The sequence below is a fragment of the Indicator indicator genome, chromosome Z (assembly GCF_027791375.1).
Source record: "Indicator indicator isolate 239-I01 chromosome Z, UM_Iind_1.1, whole genome shotgun sequence".
Taxonomy (NCBI): Eukaryota; Metazoa; Chordata; class Aves; order Piciformes; family Indicatoridae; genus Indicator; species Indicator indicator.
The window spans coordinates 65,386,935-65,402,595 of record NC_072053.1 but is presented as its reverse complement, the minus strand read 5'-3'; the positions used below and the strand labels follow the sequence as shown (position 1 = coordinate 65,402,595).

At 43.0% G+C, this 15,661-nt stretch overlaps 1 protein-coding gene across 2 annotated transcripts in view; it reads left to right on the top strand.

The window, feature by feature from the left end:
* Nucleotides 1-15,661, top strand: part of PSD3 (pleckstrin and Sec7 domain containing 3) — an 84,100-nt gene that overhangs the window by 49,793 nt on the left and 18,646 nt on the right. For both annotated transcript variants that reach the window (XM_054398283.1, XM_054398284.1), the window contains 2 exons: nt 1,060-1,103; nt 13,248-13,441. In XM_054398283.1, the coding sequence (XP_054254258.1) occupies nt 1,060-1,103; nt 13,248-13,441 (238 nt within the window). The remainder of the gene's footprint in view (nt 1-1,059; nt 1,104-13,247; nt 13,442-15,661) is intronic.

The window sequence follows — 15,661 nt, the reverse complement described above, 5'->3', positions numbered from 1 at the left end:
TGGTCAGAGTGAAGGATATTTAAATGCTAATGTTTCTGTTGAGCATGTCATAGCTATTATAGTATGTGGTTTTCAGGCTTGTTCATACTTGATGTGCTACTTTTTGGTAATCATGTGCATCAACAGTTCTTCTACACGTTAACATATTTCGAGGCTGTGTAGGAGTAATGTGCCAGAGGGAGTAAATCTAGCTATGTATATAAGGTAAATTACAAATGTGGTTTTTAAGTGTGAGAATAAGGGACATTCCATACCATAATACTTCACTTGAGTCAAGTGGCCTATTTGAAAACTCCATTAGCTTGTGGTAATAGCAAGTGTTTATCCGTTGTATGCATCAGCTACTGGAAATCAGACACAGTTATCCAAGTGATGTACCTATTCCTTTTCAAAAGAAATCCATCCCAAATATCTGATATTCACCCAGGCTTAAGTCAACCTCTAGACCCTTTTCTTTGCAGGCTTCACAACAGAATTGTGACCTTTGGTGTCAAACTTACTGGTATCTTTCCTATGAATTTAAAGAGTTAGCAGACAGCAGCTCAAGACATTGATAGTCAAGCATGAAAACTACACCTATTGTTCATTTTCTCCTTTGCACATAGAAATGGAGTATGTTTATGTTTGAAAAGTATTCAGGTGTCTGTGAGGCTCAGGGGCTTTGGGTGGCTGTTCTGTCATAGTCTATAGCCCATATTGTAAAATCTTGACCCCATTAAAGTCAGTGGCAAAAAAAATCTCACAAACTGTCAGAAATTAAATTGGTTCTTGAAATTTAAGGCTGTACAGTCTTGTGGCTTTTGCAATCTTCACAGTTTGGAAAAATTAAACAAATAAAAACCCAAACCCCAAATGCTTCAGAAAATGGCTGTAATCTCAAACCCTGCACTCTGATGTTTTTTCCTTAGTTGAGATTTCTGCTCAAGACTTTTTTGTTACCCTGAGCAGACATGGTACCAGCTCACTTGCTGGTATTAGCTACATAATTTTGCTCAGCGTATTAATGTATGTGTAGCAGGGGTCAAACAATAATATCGTCTAATTTCTCTCCCTTTGCAGGCCCTCTACAATTCAATCAAGAATGAGAAGCTGGAATGGGCAGTGTAAGTATACTGCTTAAAAATTGGGGTTTTAAAAATAGTACCTGTGTAGTAATCTGTTTATATCTTCTGTCACCATCTGAGTTGGCTAGGCAGCCTGAATGAATTTGCTTTTCTGCTAATGAATGACCTGGCAATACTGTCTCATCATTTTCTACAGCAAAAGGAGTTGTTAATGATAGGAGCTGATTGCATTTGTAAGGAAAGAGGACGTTTCATTTAGTAGGAAACTTCAGCCTGAAAAGGGAGAAATTAAATCCCCTGTTGTTCTGTGACTGCATAAATAAAACAGAAGTAGACTTCTTCCTTTGTCTTCGGTACATTGTGTCAGAAGCACTGAATAGCACTGCATCTTGGATTCAGTTTCCTGATCTTGGTTTATTGTCTTGGTTTGTCTCCTGATTAACTATGGATAACTTGACAATAACCTAATATGAAAGATGATAAATCGGACAAAGTCTGATATCCCTCCATCCTTAGCTGCTTTTGATGGGCTAACACTTGTTAACTACAAGAAAGAGGTTCAGTTTCTGATTGTGTTCAGTTGACGTTTCTCTGTGCTTAGGTTTCATGTGGTCCAGGTATGCCAGCAAAGAGTGGAAGGGTTTGCTTTAGATTTTGCTGCTTGCAGAACAGTGGATTTTGGCATAAAATAAAAGAATGATGTCTTACCTATTTTGGCTGTACAAGATGTTTACCTGCATTCATTTACATATCTGAAACATCATCATCTTGAGAACAATGTATGTCTGGGATGCATGGTCCTGCACCTGTTGTGCTAGAAGTCGTAACAACTGCCATAGATTTTGTAGGCTCATTGTCTTCCGATCTTCCCTGGCTTAATTTCATCACCTGCAAATAAATTTCGTGTTAGGGTGGTGCAACTCTTCTTACAAGGGCTCCTGGTCCCAACTAGGATTGCAGCTACTGTTCAGGAATGTGTTTGATAATGTCAGAGCAGTGAGGATGGTGTGACACTAAAGGCAATCAACCAAGAAGTGCCATTTCGGATGAGCCTCATAAGAAGTGTGGTGGGAGACATTTTGCCAGACTGTGTCTCAGACCTGGAATGCCTTGTGTGACTGTTATATGTCACAACACCAGAGCTGTTTGCAAGGCACTATTTCACAGGTACTTTATACCCCCCAGCATCTATTATGTGACTTTCTTGATGTCAAGAGTTTTTCTCCAGCTCTTGCCAAGAGTCCATACTGTGTCTAATACACTTGGGCAGCCTCCAGGTGAGTGAGAACTGCCTTACTCCTGGCTCTGCTCCCATAAGCTTCAATCAATGTGATTTATAAGATAGCTAGGTAGTAACTGCTTTGGCATTTATAGTCCATTTCATGCCCCTTGCTAATTAATTGCTTTGGGGAAAAATTGCAAACAGGCTGGAAGATGGAGAAATCAGAAATCCTCTTTAAATAAGGCTTTAGGGTCATAGAATAATAGAATGCTTTAGGTTGGCAGGAGCCTTTAAAGGTCATATGGTGCAACCCCCTACCCTGCAGTGAGTAGGGACGTCTTTAGCTTAGGCTGTTCAGCCTTCCTGGTGAAAAATATCTTCACTGTATCTAATCTAAATCTATCCTCTTTTAGTTTAAAACCATTACCCCCTGTCTTGTCACAACAGGTCTTGCTAAAAACATTGTCCCCATCTTTCTTATAGGCTTCCTTTAGTGAAAGGCCACAATAAGGTCTTCCTGGAGCCTTCTCTCTCAACCTGTAACTCTTTCAGCCTGTCATTGTAGGGCAGGTGTTCCAGCCCTCTGAACATTTTTGTGGCTCTCCTCTGGACCTGCTCCAACAGGTTAATGTCCTTGTTCTGAGGACTCCAGAACTGGACATAGTACTCCAGTTGAGGTCTTAGCAGAGCAGAGTGGCAGAATCACCTCCCTCAACCTGCTGGCCACGCTTGTGGTTGTGGGTGTAAAGCCAACTTCTTCTCCCAGCAGAATGCTCAAAGGAGACAACTGTCCATTCCAGTCAGAAACTCAAACAGACTGGTCCCACTCCCCTGACACCCACCCTTTAAGTATTTATAAGCATTGATAAGATCCACCCCCCAGTCTTCTCCAGGCTAAAAAAACCCAAGTCAGCCTTTCTTCATAAAAGACGTGCTAGTCCCCTAAATGTCTGCTGTACCCTCTCAAGCAGTCCCCTGTCCTTCTTCCACTGGGGAGCCCAGAACTGGACACAGTATGGCAGATGAGGCCGCATGAAGGCAGAACAGAAGGAGAAGAGAACCTCCCTAAGCCTACTTGCTACACGCTGCTTGATGCACCCAAGTATGCCATTGGTCTTCTTGGCCAGAAGGTCACATTGCTGGCTCATGGTCATCCTGCTGTCCACCAGGATTCCCAGGTCTTTTTCCACAGAGCTGCTTTCCAGCAGGTCAGCGCCCAACTTGTGCTGATACATGGGCTGATTCCACCCTGGGTGCAGTACCATATACTTGCCCTTATTCAATTTAGTTTCTGCCCAACTGTACAGCCAGTTCAGGTCATGCTGGATGGCTATGGGAGACAGTGTCAAAAGCGTTGCTGAAGTCAAGGTAGACAATGTCCACTGTCCTCCCCTCATCTGTTCATCTAGTTATATCCTTGTAGAAGGCTATCAGATTGGTTAGACATGACTTCCCCTTGGTGAATCAATATTGACAACTTCTGATGGCCTTCTTTTCCTCCACATGCTTTGAGATGATGCCCAGAACCAGCTGTTTGATCATTTTTCTAGGGATGGCAGTGGGGCTGACTGGCCTGTAGATTCCTGCGTCTTCCTTCTTGATCTTTTTGAAGACTGGAGTGACAATACCTTTCCTTCAGTCCTCAGGATTCTCACCTGTTCTCCAGGATCTTTTAAAGATGATGGACAATAGCCCAGCAATGACTTCTGCTAGCTTCCTCAGCACTTGTGGGTGCATCCCATCAGGACCCAGAGACTTGTGGATATCCAATTCCTCTTCAGAGGTCAAAGTTAGCCCTACTGAAGTCCCTGGTTGCAATCCTGCTTGTTGTTTTCTGCCTACTACGCATGATCCTGAACTCTATCTTCTCATGATCACTACAGCTAAGAGTGCCCCCAGCCTTAATGTCCTCCACCAGTCCCTCTTTGTTTGTCAGTACTAGATCTACTAGTGCACCTCTCTTTGTTGGCTCCTCCACCATTGCCCCTTGCCCCTTTACCTTCAGGACTGAGAGTGTTGGCTGGAAAAGGGAGCATGAAGATGTCTCTCTTCTCTTTTAGAGAGATGTATGGTTGGTGTAATCATCCCAAGGAGCCCCAGGGCTGCCTGAGCTAGAGGGAGGAGGCACATCGCTCTTCTTGTTATAGTGTTGTGATCTGCAGAGAAAGGTGGATAGGAAGGGGAAATGGTGGTTTTTGCTGTGATGGGACTGAGAAGGATCCTCTCTCATTTCCAGAGAGTGTCCCTTTGCTTCTCAGATGCAGTTGTCAGGGGAAGAAGTAGCAGGTAAGGCAAAGGTGGGAATAGGGCTGCAAAACCCAGCAGAAGCTCCCTTGCAGTGCTAACATGCTGAAAGAATGCTTTTCCTCCAGCCTGAATCCCTCTGAGGATCAAAGATTTTTTTCTTATGAGCTAAGCAAGAGTTTAAGAGCTGCTCTGACTGCATTGTTTGGTGCATTAATGACTGACAGTAAGTCTATAGGCAGGGGAGGGTAACAATGATGCATAAGATGGTGGAAGACCACTACATGATCCCTAATCATACTAGTTGTGAGGTAGGTGTGTCATCAACCTAAATGGTTTGCTGTCCATTTCCAGTGGAATTGCAGTCTGGTCTGAAACCCACAGACCCTTCGACTGCCTGTTTTCTAGTCAAGAGAAGCAGCACCTTAATCAGCACATGTGCTCCGGAGACTTTCAGTATGAGTAATCATTTATCCTCTATGAAAGGACAAGCACGTTTACAGCTCTGGAAGACAGAATTGCATTACAGTTCTTTTTCTGCAGTGGTTCCAGGTTCAAGTTCTCCAGAAGGTTAAAAATGTATAACATACTATAATCTGTAAAATAATCAGATCTCACCTAGAGTTTACCCTGAACTGGTGAATGTGGCATCCTGAATGCACACTGCTACTCTGCACTGCAACCCTCACATTTTTGATTCCTTTTCACAACATGAACTGTTATTAAACTGTCTGTGGTTAACTTGGCTTAAACCGCCATTTGCTTTTCACAGCATCACAGAATGTTAGGGGCTGGGAGGGACCTTAAAAGATCATCCAGTCCAACCCTCCTGCCAGGGCAGGATCATCTAGAGTAGGTCACACAGGAATGCATCCAGGTGGGTTTTGAATGCCTTCATAGAAGGAGATTCCACAATTTCTCTGGACAGCCCATTCCAATGTTTTGTCACCCTCACAGTGAAGATATTTTTCCTTATGTTCATGTGGAACATCCTATTCTCCATCTTGCACCCATTGCCCCTTGTCCATTGGGCATCACTAAGAAGATCCTGGCTCCATCCTCTTGACATTCGCCCTTCACATCTTTATAGACATTAATGAGGTCATCCCTTCTCCAAACTAAAGAGCCCCAGCTCCCTCAGCCTTTCCTCATAAGGGAGATGTTCCACTCCCTTAACCATCACTGTGGCTCTGTGCTGAATTCATTCAGGAAGTTCTTTGTCCATCTTGAACTAAGGGGCCCAGAACTGGACACACCAGGGCAGAATAGAGGGTGAGGAGAACCTCTCTTGACCTACTAGCCACACCTCTTGTAATACACCCCAGGATACCGTTGGCCTTCTTATCCACAAGGCCGTATTGCTGCCTCATAGTCATCCTTCTGTCCACCAGGACCCCCAAGTCCCTCTCCTCTATGCTACTCTCCACCAGTGTCCTGGGAGAAAAGCAATATGGAAAACTTAACTATCAGAAATACAATTATTCTGTCTTTTGTCCCATTTTATATTTCCTCTCTACTGCTTGCAATTCTAGATCTCTCCTGTCTGTTGGATTGGGGTTCATTTCTTTGAACAGCAAATCAAGCACTAAATAGTGATTGGACCTCACTGAAGTCATTGGCAGAAGTGCCTATTGACTGCATGAAGCCACATACTCTTTCATCCAGGTAGTCCAATGTTTTCAGTGTGGTGAGGTCACTGGAAGCACACTGAGTGTCTTTAGCTCCAATAATTGTGTTGTAATTTTTCATGTTCCTTAAACGTCCCTAAGGATCGTGCTATTTCCATGAGATTTTTTTCACACTTGAATGGTAAACTCTGGTTCTTCAACCCATAAGATGAAATTAATTCAAGGTCCTGTGAACATGAGCAGTGAGATTAAAGGAGTTTAGTTTTTCTAGTTGGAAAAGGGGGATCCCTGAGGAGAGGGACCTGTCTGTGTGTTTTTCAGTGCACAAAGGCTGCCACAGAGAAGAGTGTGAATTACTCTTCACACTCATTGTGGGTGGGCTTAAATTTTAAACAAGTGCAGTTTGGGTTCAATATTAAAAAAAGCTTTCTAGCAATAAACCTTTTAACCTGGGGCATAGGTTTGTCTGGTTGAGTTACAGAAGTGGTTTCACTGAAGATTTTTGTGACTGGTTATTATGTCCAGAATAGGTTAGGAGGAGTGGATCCAGCCTAGGTAAAGGGATGGATTACCTGACCTCTTAATATCCCTATAGTTCCATTGTCTGTCATATCATGGCCATTTTTTTCCTTTGGATTTTGTACTAATCATCATCATCTTTAAGCTGACGAAGAAAAATTGTCTGATTTCGAAGCCTCCAGAGCTAAATACATTTGTTTGCATGATGTCAGTAGGGAAATGTGGTGGTGAACATTATTGTTTTCTGTTGTTTGCAGTATTACGTCTACTTCAGATGACAGGAATAAAAATCATCATCTTAAAATAGGTGGAATGATAATTTAGAATGAACACAGGAAATCCCAAAGTGCTGCTTACAAAATTGTAAGAGCCCAATGGCTACGTTTGAGCCCATTGTATCCTGAAAGCTTCCTCTCTGCAAGACAGTGTAGTTATCAAGAGAATCACTTGTGGTTTTGGTTTTTTTCTTTCAAGTTGATGATACTGCTTTCTTTGCAGAGAAATTTAAACATGGACACAGTGTATTATTTATTGTTTTTCTGTATTGCACGGAAAAATCATCTCCTTCCAGCCAAACCAAGATAGGTCTTTGCAACAGTGATGGTGGGAAAGGGCTGCTGCCAAATCCTTTCTGTTTCCTGTGGGAAACTATGACATCAAGACCAGGGTGGTTTATAAAGATATGCTGAAGCTCTCTTCTACCAGGTCAAATCAAGAAATCTCCCCTGTTGTAATTAACTTTTTATCTCCCATGTTCTAGGATGTTTCCTGTTTGCAGCTTTATGATTAGTTTTAGAGAGGGGTCAAGTGGTAATTGTCTGGTTCTCCTTTCTTCTGTCCTCTCTTTGGGAAAGATGCCCAGTCTTCTCTCCACTGGTTTTTAAGTCAGTTTCATAATACAGATGCTATCAGTTCCACAGGTCCTCATATAGTTAGATACTAGAAATCTGATTTTTTGTTAATGCTATCTTTAAATGGATAAACCTAGCCTTTTGTTATGTCACACGTTTTGCATTTGAACAAATGCAGAGGTGAAGCAGACTTTCAAAAATTAAAGGCCTGACCCTGTCTTTCCAGCTTAGTGACTTCAAAGTTTTCCAAAGCAGAGCTACTAGTCAGACCAGAGTGTACAGAAATTATTTTGTTACTGGGAGAACTAGATGGTGGTTTTCTCCCAGGAGGCAAAAAAGGGATTTTCTTGAATAGAGCCTTTTTGGAAAGAGGAAAAAAATACATTTCTTCACCTAAATGCTATTGTCTGCATTTTTGCATGTTTTTCAAATTTGTGTGTTTAAGAATGAAAGTCAAACTCTGTCTAGTTGTTGATGACCATGCATTTGAGAAGGAAATCATTGCTGTTTGAGTGCTGTGTCTTCAAGTTGCAGAACAATCAGGTCCTGGCCTTGGTGTGCTAGCTTTTATGGGCAAACAGTGCCCTGGTTACTGCTCTGTCTGCAGGTCCTTTTCAAAAGATATAAGCTAAGAAACGTGGAACTGAAGCTCCTTGTTTTGTGAAAACCTGCAAATGTCACATGCCATAAGCAGAGCCTTGGAGAACTCTATAGGTGATAGCCTTCCCTGCACAACAGTCATTAGTAGGTCCTACTTTCCATTGACAGAGTTCTCAGCCATCAGACCCTTTCACTCATCAGGGAGGGATCACCAGAGGAATCACTTCCAGAGCCAAGAATGATCTCCTTTTGTTGATCAAATGCGGAAAATCTTTTAAGACTTCTGCAAACCTAAGAGGACTCTCATGAAAATATTTTGCAACTGAAAGGTGTGTTGGAAACTATGTGGGATTTTTTTCTTCAAAGGCCAAATAATTGTTCTCTTTCTTGTACTACATGGAAAGGAGAGGCACTGAGCCAGCCCCTGAGAAGGACCTGAGTTCTGCCTGGTCACACTAGATCCATGACTCTGACAGTAGCTTCACAGGGACAGCACTTGTTGACTCTTATCTACATCACTGCAGGTCTTTATACTGGGGGATGTTACAGAACTTGAATCATCTGTGAGAACTATCTGATAAGTAGTATAACCCTTCACAGGCTGGGATTTCAAAGATTCAGTTTTCAGGTGTATTTATCCAGAACTGACTTTTCTGCAGCTCTTACTCCTCCAGCCATACCATGAAGGCTGAGGAGTAACCACAAATTGTTACATCCTTGATAAAGCCCGTCCAGGACCTGTCTAATCAGTCAGCTTTGGAGAATATGTAAACTAAGGCTGATCACAGTCACAGAATCTTAGAGTGGTTTGGATTGGGAGGGATCTTTAAAAGTTATATAGTTCAACCCCCCTACAGTGAACAGGAACATCTTTAACTTGATCAGGTTGCTTGGAGACCTACCTAACTTGACCTTAAATGTTTCAAGGGATGGGCATCTCGCACCTCTCTGGGCAACCTGAACTGTTTTGCTACTTTGAAAGTCATCCCAATCATCCTACTTCCTTCTTATGCATCATCACTGAAGCAACATGGAGTATTTGAAGAAGTGAGTCTGAGATGCCCTGGTTTTATTTCCACTGGTGTTTCATATTCAAGATCAAAAAGAGATGATGCTCCTTTTAGTTCTATTTTCTCAGCTATTCATCCACTTCTTGTTCCCTGTAATGAGGACCCCTTGTTCTCTGATTCTCTTCATTGCCTCTTAGAGACTGACTTGTGCATCTTGACCTCATGAATCTCATCAGAGCACTCAGATCTCACGAGTGCCTGAGGCATCTGAGTTTCAAGGATGTCCCATTTTCAGTGACAGATTAGAGGACCAGTTAAAGGTTTGTTCATTGCTGCCAGCAGTCACACAGCAGATGCCATTTTGTCTTTGCTCCATCTGCATTTGTACCTTAAGGAATTTTCTCTTAATGGCTGGCTACGCCAGAGGTGCTGAATTTGACAGAGCTTCCCCAACACTAGGGTGTTCAGAATCCCCACAATTGCTCATCACAACACCTGTGACTGCTTGGATGAGGGCACTGCTACATTCCCATAGGACAGCTGATTGGTGTAAAGTAATTCACCCCCAGAGCTCCAAAGAAGATAGCTTATTCAGAAAAAATGCTAAGCCATTTACAACAGTAGGTCTTTGCTGACAAAGAGAAGTCCACTGTGCCCTTGGCTGAGATCCCACAATTCACAAGGAACTTCGATGTGACAAACTGGCCTGAGCGCTGGTGCCCTGTAAGAGATTCTAGTCTGGATTTGGTTCCACAGACTTCTCTTGAATTTGTTCCATTCCATGAATACATATTGTGCCCCACAATGGTCCAGAGTTGCCCACAGCTAGTAAGTATGGAGGACACAGGAAGGGTAGACATTCAGAATTGTCAGAAATACCTAAGTTTGTTCAGTTCAGAGAGGGCTTCAGCCAAAGCATGCATGAAGAAATCCTAATTTCTTTGACCAACAGAAGTATTTTGCAGATCTCTCTCTCTTGGAGTGGGAAAACATGTATCAGAAGGCTGAAAGATGCAAGGACTGTGCTCCCCTGCAGGAACAAAGTCCTCAAGTAAAAGCTTTGTTCCTCTTAATTAGTAGGCCTTGTAAGACAACACCATGAAGATACGGTGCACCACCTTGGCTATATCTCTACAACTGAATCAAATGTCTGGCACCTTTGTTTGACTCTCAGGCCTAACGTTGGTGTGTAGCATCCTTATCACTGAAAAGTCTTAATCTTCAGAAGGAGATGCTTGCCTCTATATTGCTTGTTGGGATGGTCCTTGACTGTGCAGATTCCTAAGTGGTGTCTGGAAATTGTTTGGGAGTGAGCTGGGATGAGACCATGCCAAGCACAAAGTAATATGAGGTGATAAAAATCAAATGCCTGGGAACATTCCTTGGCACTGCTGAGTTCATTAATACAGCCTCTATGTCTCTGGATTTGGTTTCACTGTTGTCAAACCAGTCTATTACCCTTGTATCTCCTCAAACTGAGTTATTCATCAGAAGATGACTTCAGCAGAGATCAGGATAACACAGATTGTCACTCAGCCTGCAGTTCTAAGAGGACATTTCTTTGGATGATAGTTACATAAGAAGACATGGTTGCAGTGTGCCCCGAAAGGAGCTCTTGGACTGATATATGCCTTGATCATTGTAGAATTGTAGAATGGTCCAGGCTAGAAGGGACCTCCAAAGGTCATTTAGTCTGACCTCCCCACAGTCAGCAGGGACATCCCCAACTAGACCAGGCTGCCCAGGGCATCATTGAGCCTCACCTTGAATGTCTCTGTGGAAGAGGCCTCAACCACCTCCCTGGGCAACCTGTTCCAGTGAAAAACCTTCATAGTGAAGTACCTTCATAGCAAAGTACTTCTTCCTGATATCCAATCTAAATCTGCCCTTCTCTAGTTTGAAGCCATTGTTCCTCATCCTGTCACCGCAGGCCCTTGTCAAAAGTCTCTCCCCATCCTTCCTGTAGGACCCATTCAGGTACTGGAAGGCTGCTATTAGGTCTCCCTGGAGCCTCCTCTTCAGGCTGAACCACCCCAGCTCCCTCAGCCTGTCCTTGTAGCAGAGGTGCTCCAACCCCCTGATCATTTCTGTGGCCCTCCTCTGGACCCTCTCCCTCAGGTCCATGTCCTTCCTTATATTGAGGGCTCCAGACCTGAACACAGTACTGCAGGTGAGGTCTCACCAGAGCAGAGCCAAGTGGCAGAATCACCTCTCTGGATCTGCTGGCAACCCATCTTATGATGCAGCCCAGGATGTGATTTGCCTTCTGGGCTGCAAGCACACACTGCCTGCTCATGTCCAGCTTCTCGTCCATCAGCACCCCCTCAGATGTGAGGCTGACAGGTCGGTAGTTCCCACGGTCCTCTTTTCTACCTTTCCTGAGCAACCTCTTCCACTGTCTCACCACCCTTACTGTAAAGAATTTCTTTCTAATCTCCAGGCTAAACTTGCTCTCTTCTAGCTTCTGTCCATTCCCTCTCATCCTATCTCTCCAAGCCCTTGTAAAATGTCCCTAATGTCCCTTCCTGGCTTCCCTGTAGACACCATTCAGGTACTGGAAGGCCACTATAATGTCTCCCCAGAGCCGTCTGTTCTCCAGGCTGAACAGCCCCAACTCTTGCATCCTGTCCCTGTGGGGGAAGTGCTTCAGACCTCTGATCATCTTTGTGGCTGTCCTTGGGACCTGCTCCAGCAGTTCAGTGCCCTTCTTGTGCTGGGGACACCAGAACTGGATCCCAGGTGGGATCTCATGAGAGCAGAGTAGAGTGGGAGAATCACCTCCCATGTCCTGCAGGTGACACTTCCTCTGATGCAGTCCAGGACATGGTTGGCCTTCTGGGCTGCAAGTGTACATTGCCAGCTGGTGCTGAGATTTCATCAGCTGACACTCTCATGTCCTTCTCTTGAGACTACTCTTGAGCTGCTTCTCACCTAGCTTATGTTTGTGCTTGAGATTACCCCGACTTGGAGGTAGGACCTTGCACTTTGCCTTGTTGCACTTCATAAGGTTGGCTTGGGCCCACCTCTCAAGCCTGTCCAAGTCCCTCTGGATGGCATCCCTTCCCTCCAGTATGTCAACCAGGTCATGCAGCTTGGTGTCATCTGCAAACTTGTACGGGGTGCACTCAATTCCACACTGAAGTGGTCATGACTTTTATTTAGCCAGGTGATGGTCTGATGGTCTCAGGAGAAGTGTGGCTACCATGACTTTGCAACGATAGTCTTCATCCTTCCCAATACTCCTTTCCCAGCCACCAGGAGGGGAATGTGTGGGTACTTCAAAGGCACAGGCCTGTTTGGTAATCTGACATGATATTTGGATTCTCCAGTTACAGCATCCACCCCAATTCAGTGGCCTGTTTTTCTCTGGAAACAATTGTACTACTCTTATGATGGACAATCTCTTTTTTTCCTAGGTTACCTGGTCCATTTTCCTTTTGGCTGTGACAAGCAAAAAGGCATTTATTAATCAGGCAATGCTTGTGACTTGCTGAAATGGGTTGCATTGTTGTCCCCAAGAGCTGTGTTGAGTGCATTGCCCTAATAAGTAACATTTTGAGTAGCATTTTGTTTCTAAAATACAGATAACATAATTCACCTAGTATAGGTTTTATTTTCAAATTACTACTTTTATTCTAGTCTGCAGAGAAAAATAAAAAAAAGGAGGTAGAGTCTGTGTTTCATAAGCTAAGGGGTAAGCCACAATGATCTATAGTAATCTAATTCTTTTAATCTACATGAGAACATGTGAAGAAATTGGAAATTTTTCAGGAGAGACCAGCAAGCAACCTTTCCTCATTTTAGCACTCAAATAAGTGGAATTAGAAGTTGGAGGACACATAACACCCTTGAAATCCTACCCTTTGAAACCGCAATAGGGAAACCCAGGCTTTTCTGAAATCTGGCTCCTGTGTTCTGTGCTGAGGCACAGAAGTGAGCTGAAACCTTGCTATATCCCAGCTAAGTTTTGGTGTACGTTTAGATTTCAGTCCAAACAGTTCCCTCTATGAGGTGAGAGGTGTGTTTTGACAAGGAATATGCAAGAATTACTGAACTGAAACTTTGCTGGTCAATCCCTCCTTTATGCTTGTTTTTCATTGCTTTCTAAGGGATGAAGAAGAAAAAAAAAAGTCTCACTCGGATGGTACAGATGAAAAGGATAACGGGAGCCAGACAAAGGCTGTCAGTCGAATTGGCAACTCGAATAACCCGTTCCTGGACATCCCTCATGATCCCAATGCTGCTGTGTATAAAACTGGGTTTCTGGCTCGGAAAATCCATGCAGATATGGATGGAAAGAAAAGTGAGTATATTTCACTCTTCATGCCTCATTTTCTTTTTGTCTCTTCATATTGTCACTCACAAGGAGTCTGTGTGTTTCTTAAAGCAAGAAGTGCTGCTTCATTAGCACAAGTAGCAGCAGTAACAAACAACATAGCAATTGGTTTATCAAACTCTCACAGTTATGCCAGGATTTACAATGTTCAGTCCCATTTGCAGCAGCTCTAATACATGACCATAATAGGTAATGTGATACAGTAAAGCAGTGTGAATCTTTTGTGTTAAAAGAAGATTAATGTCATGGTTTATAGAAGAGAAAACAATTTCAAGTGAATTAGAGTAGCTGTTCCACAGTAGTTTGATAATTCTCCTTTTCCTTACATGACCCAGTTTGTTTGAAATCTCCCCGCCCCTCTGGGTCTTTCTTTAAAGGAAGGCTGTTCTTTATCTCTACTTGGAAGATGCTGTAACCATTCCAGACTTTCCCAGCCTTGGGTCATGTACACAATGAAGTTCAGCAGGTTTCAGTAACAGCTGGATTTATGTCACACAGTTCTTGTATGTCCCTTTCTGGTAATAATCCTGCTGTGTCCCTTACTTGAATTATCCTCTTCCTTCTTATCCTATTTCTTGTGCACCTAATTTCTGGTGCACTAATTACTGAATGTCTTCGATTCACCTGTGTGTGTTTTGTTGTTGGAATGTCTTCATTTGTTTGTTTTCTATTGATCTTAGAAACAACAGAGGCTACCCAGAGAATCTGTATTTTCCCTAATCGTTGTTGATGATCATCTGCTCATGTTTCAGACTGTTAGGCTGAATTCTGAAGGCAAAGTCTGACTTCGTGATGGGTTTGGAGTAACTGCAACTCGCTTCTGGCTGGGCTAAGCTCTTTGGTGTTTGCATGTTTTGCTAGTATATTTTAGGAGGTCCACTTGGAGGTCAGTGTTTTCAGGCTGGAGGCTGACAGCTAGACAACTAAATCCAGAGGTGTCAAAATCAAACTGACCTCATTCTTCGTGATGACTGGATGCTCTGAATAGATTCCTCTTTATTAAACTTATGTTTATTTGACCTTTATAAGTAATTGTATCTGGTCACCTTTATTAAATTATTTCTTTAATAATCAGAATTACTCACTATTCAGCACACTGGATGCTGGCATTTTAGAGATAATAATTTTATGAGTAATAATTATAATTAAGGTCACGTTTTCAGAAGTTCCTGTGTAGCGTGGAGGTCTGTCACTCATGTGTCATGCAACTCTTGAAAAAAAAATTACATTTTAACTTTTCAGTTGCAAATAAAATAAACTAATTTTTAAAAAGTTATTTAGATCCTTTCACATTTCATTTCCTTCTTGAATTATTGTAGGGATTGTGCAGTATTGTTGATGATGTGCTGTGCTGACCTGCTATATATATTTTCTCAGGAAAAGAGTACTAAGGACTAAGGTACTCAGGTAGTCTAGAGGAGAAGGATGTAACAGGGACCAGTGGCTGGAATCTGAACTGACCTAATTAGAAATAAGGCATATCATGTGAGATGAGAATGGCTAACCTCTGGAGCAAGGGTCTAATCACTTCTTCACTGTAACTTGCTGTCATAAATCAGAACAGGATGTCTTTCTGAGACATTTCTGAGTTACTAATTTGAGTATAGAGGCAAGTGGATGTTGGTCTGTGGTGCGTGCTTTGTGGAGAGTGAGCTTAGATACACTATGACCAGCTTGTGCCTTCTATCTCTTTATTGCAGCTGAATTTCAAACTGGAGCCTTCAAGCTGAATCCCCTTTTGTTTTCCTTTATTTTTGCTTTGGTTTTCATTTTTTTTCCTCCACTGCTTGTTTCTCGGAATACGTTGTCTCTGTTATGTTTCAACTGACTTTGGGGTTCTTGAGGAGTTATTCTCTTCTTTCCCTAGAATTTTGTTTGCCTCCCCCCTCCTTTCTCTTCTTTGGCTTCCTCTGTGGCTGCAGGAAGAGAGGAAGGGACCAAGAAGCCATCTGGACATTCAACACCAACTTGTAGTGGCAAGGGGGAAGGATGCTTTTGAGAAGCTTTCTGAACAGCATCCTGTTGGCCTAGAGCAGTGCCTGCCAGCCTTCTGTGGCATGGAGAAAGGGTATTTCTGTCTGAAAACTGCCACAGTGCAGGGCTCAGACCTAGCTCTGTAGGGGCAGTGTCTGTCTACCTGCACGAGCACAAAGACAGGGTTTCTCTGGCCTGTATTATGCATTGCTG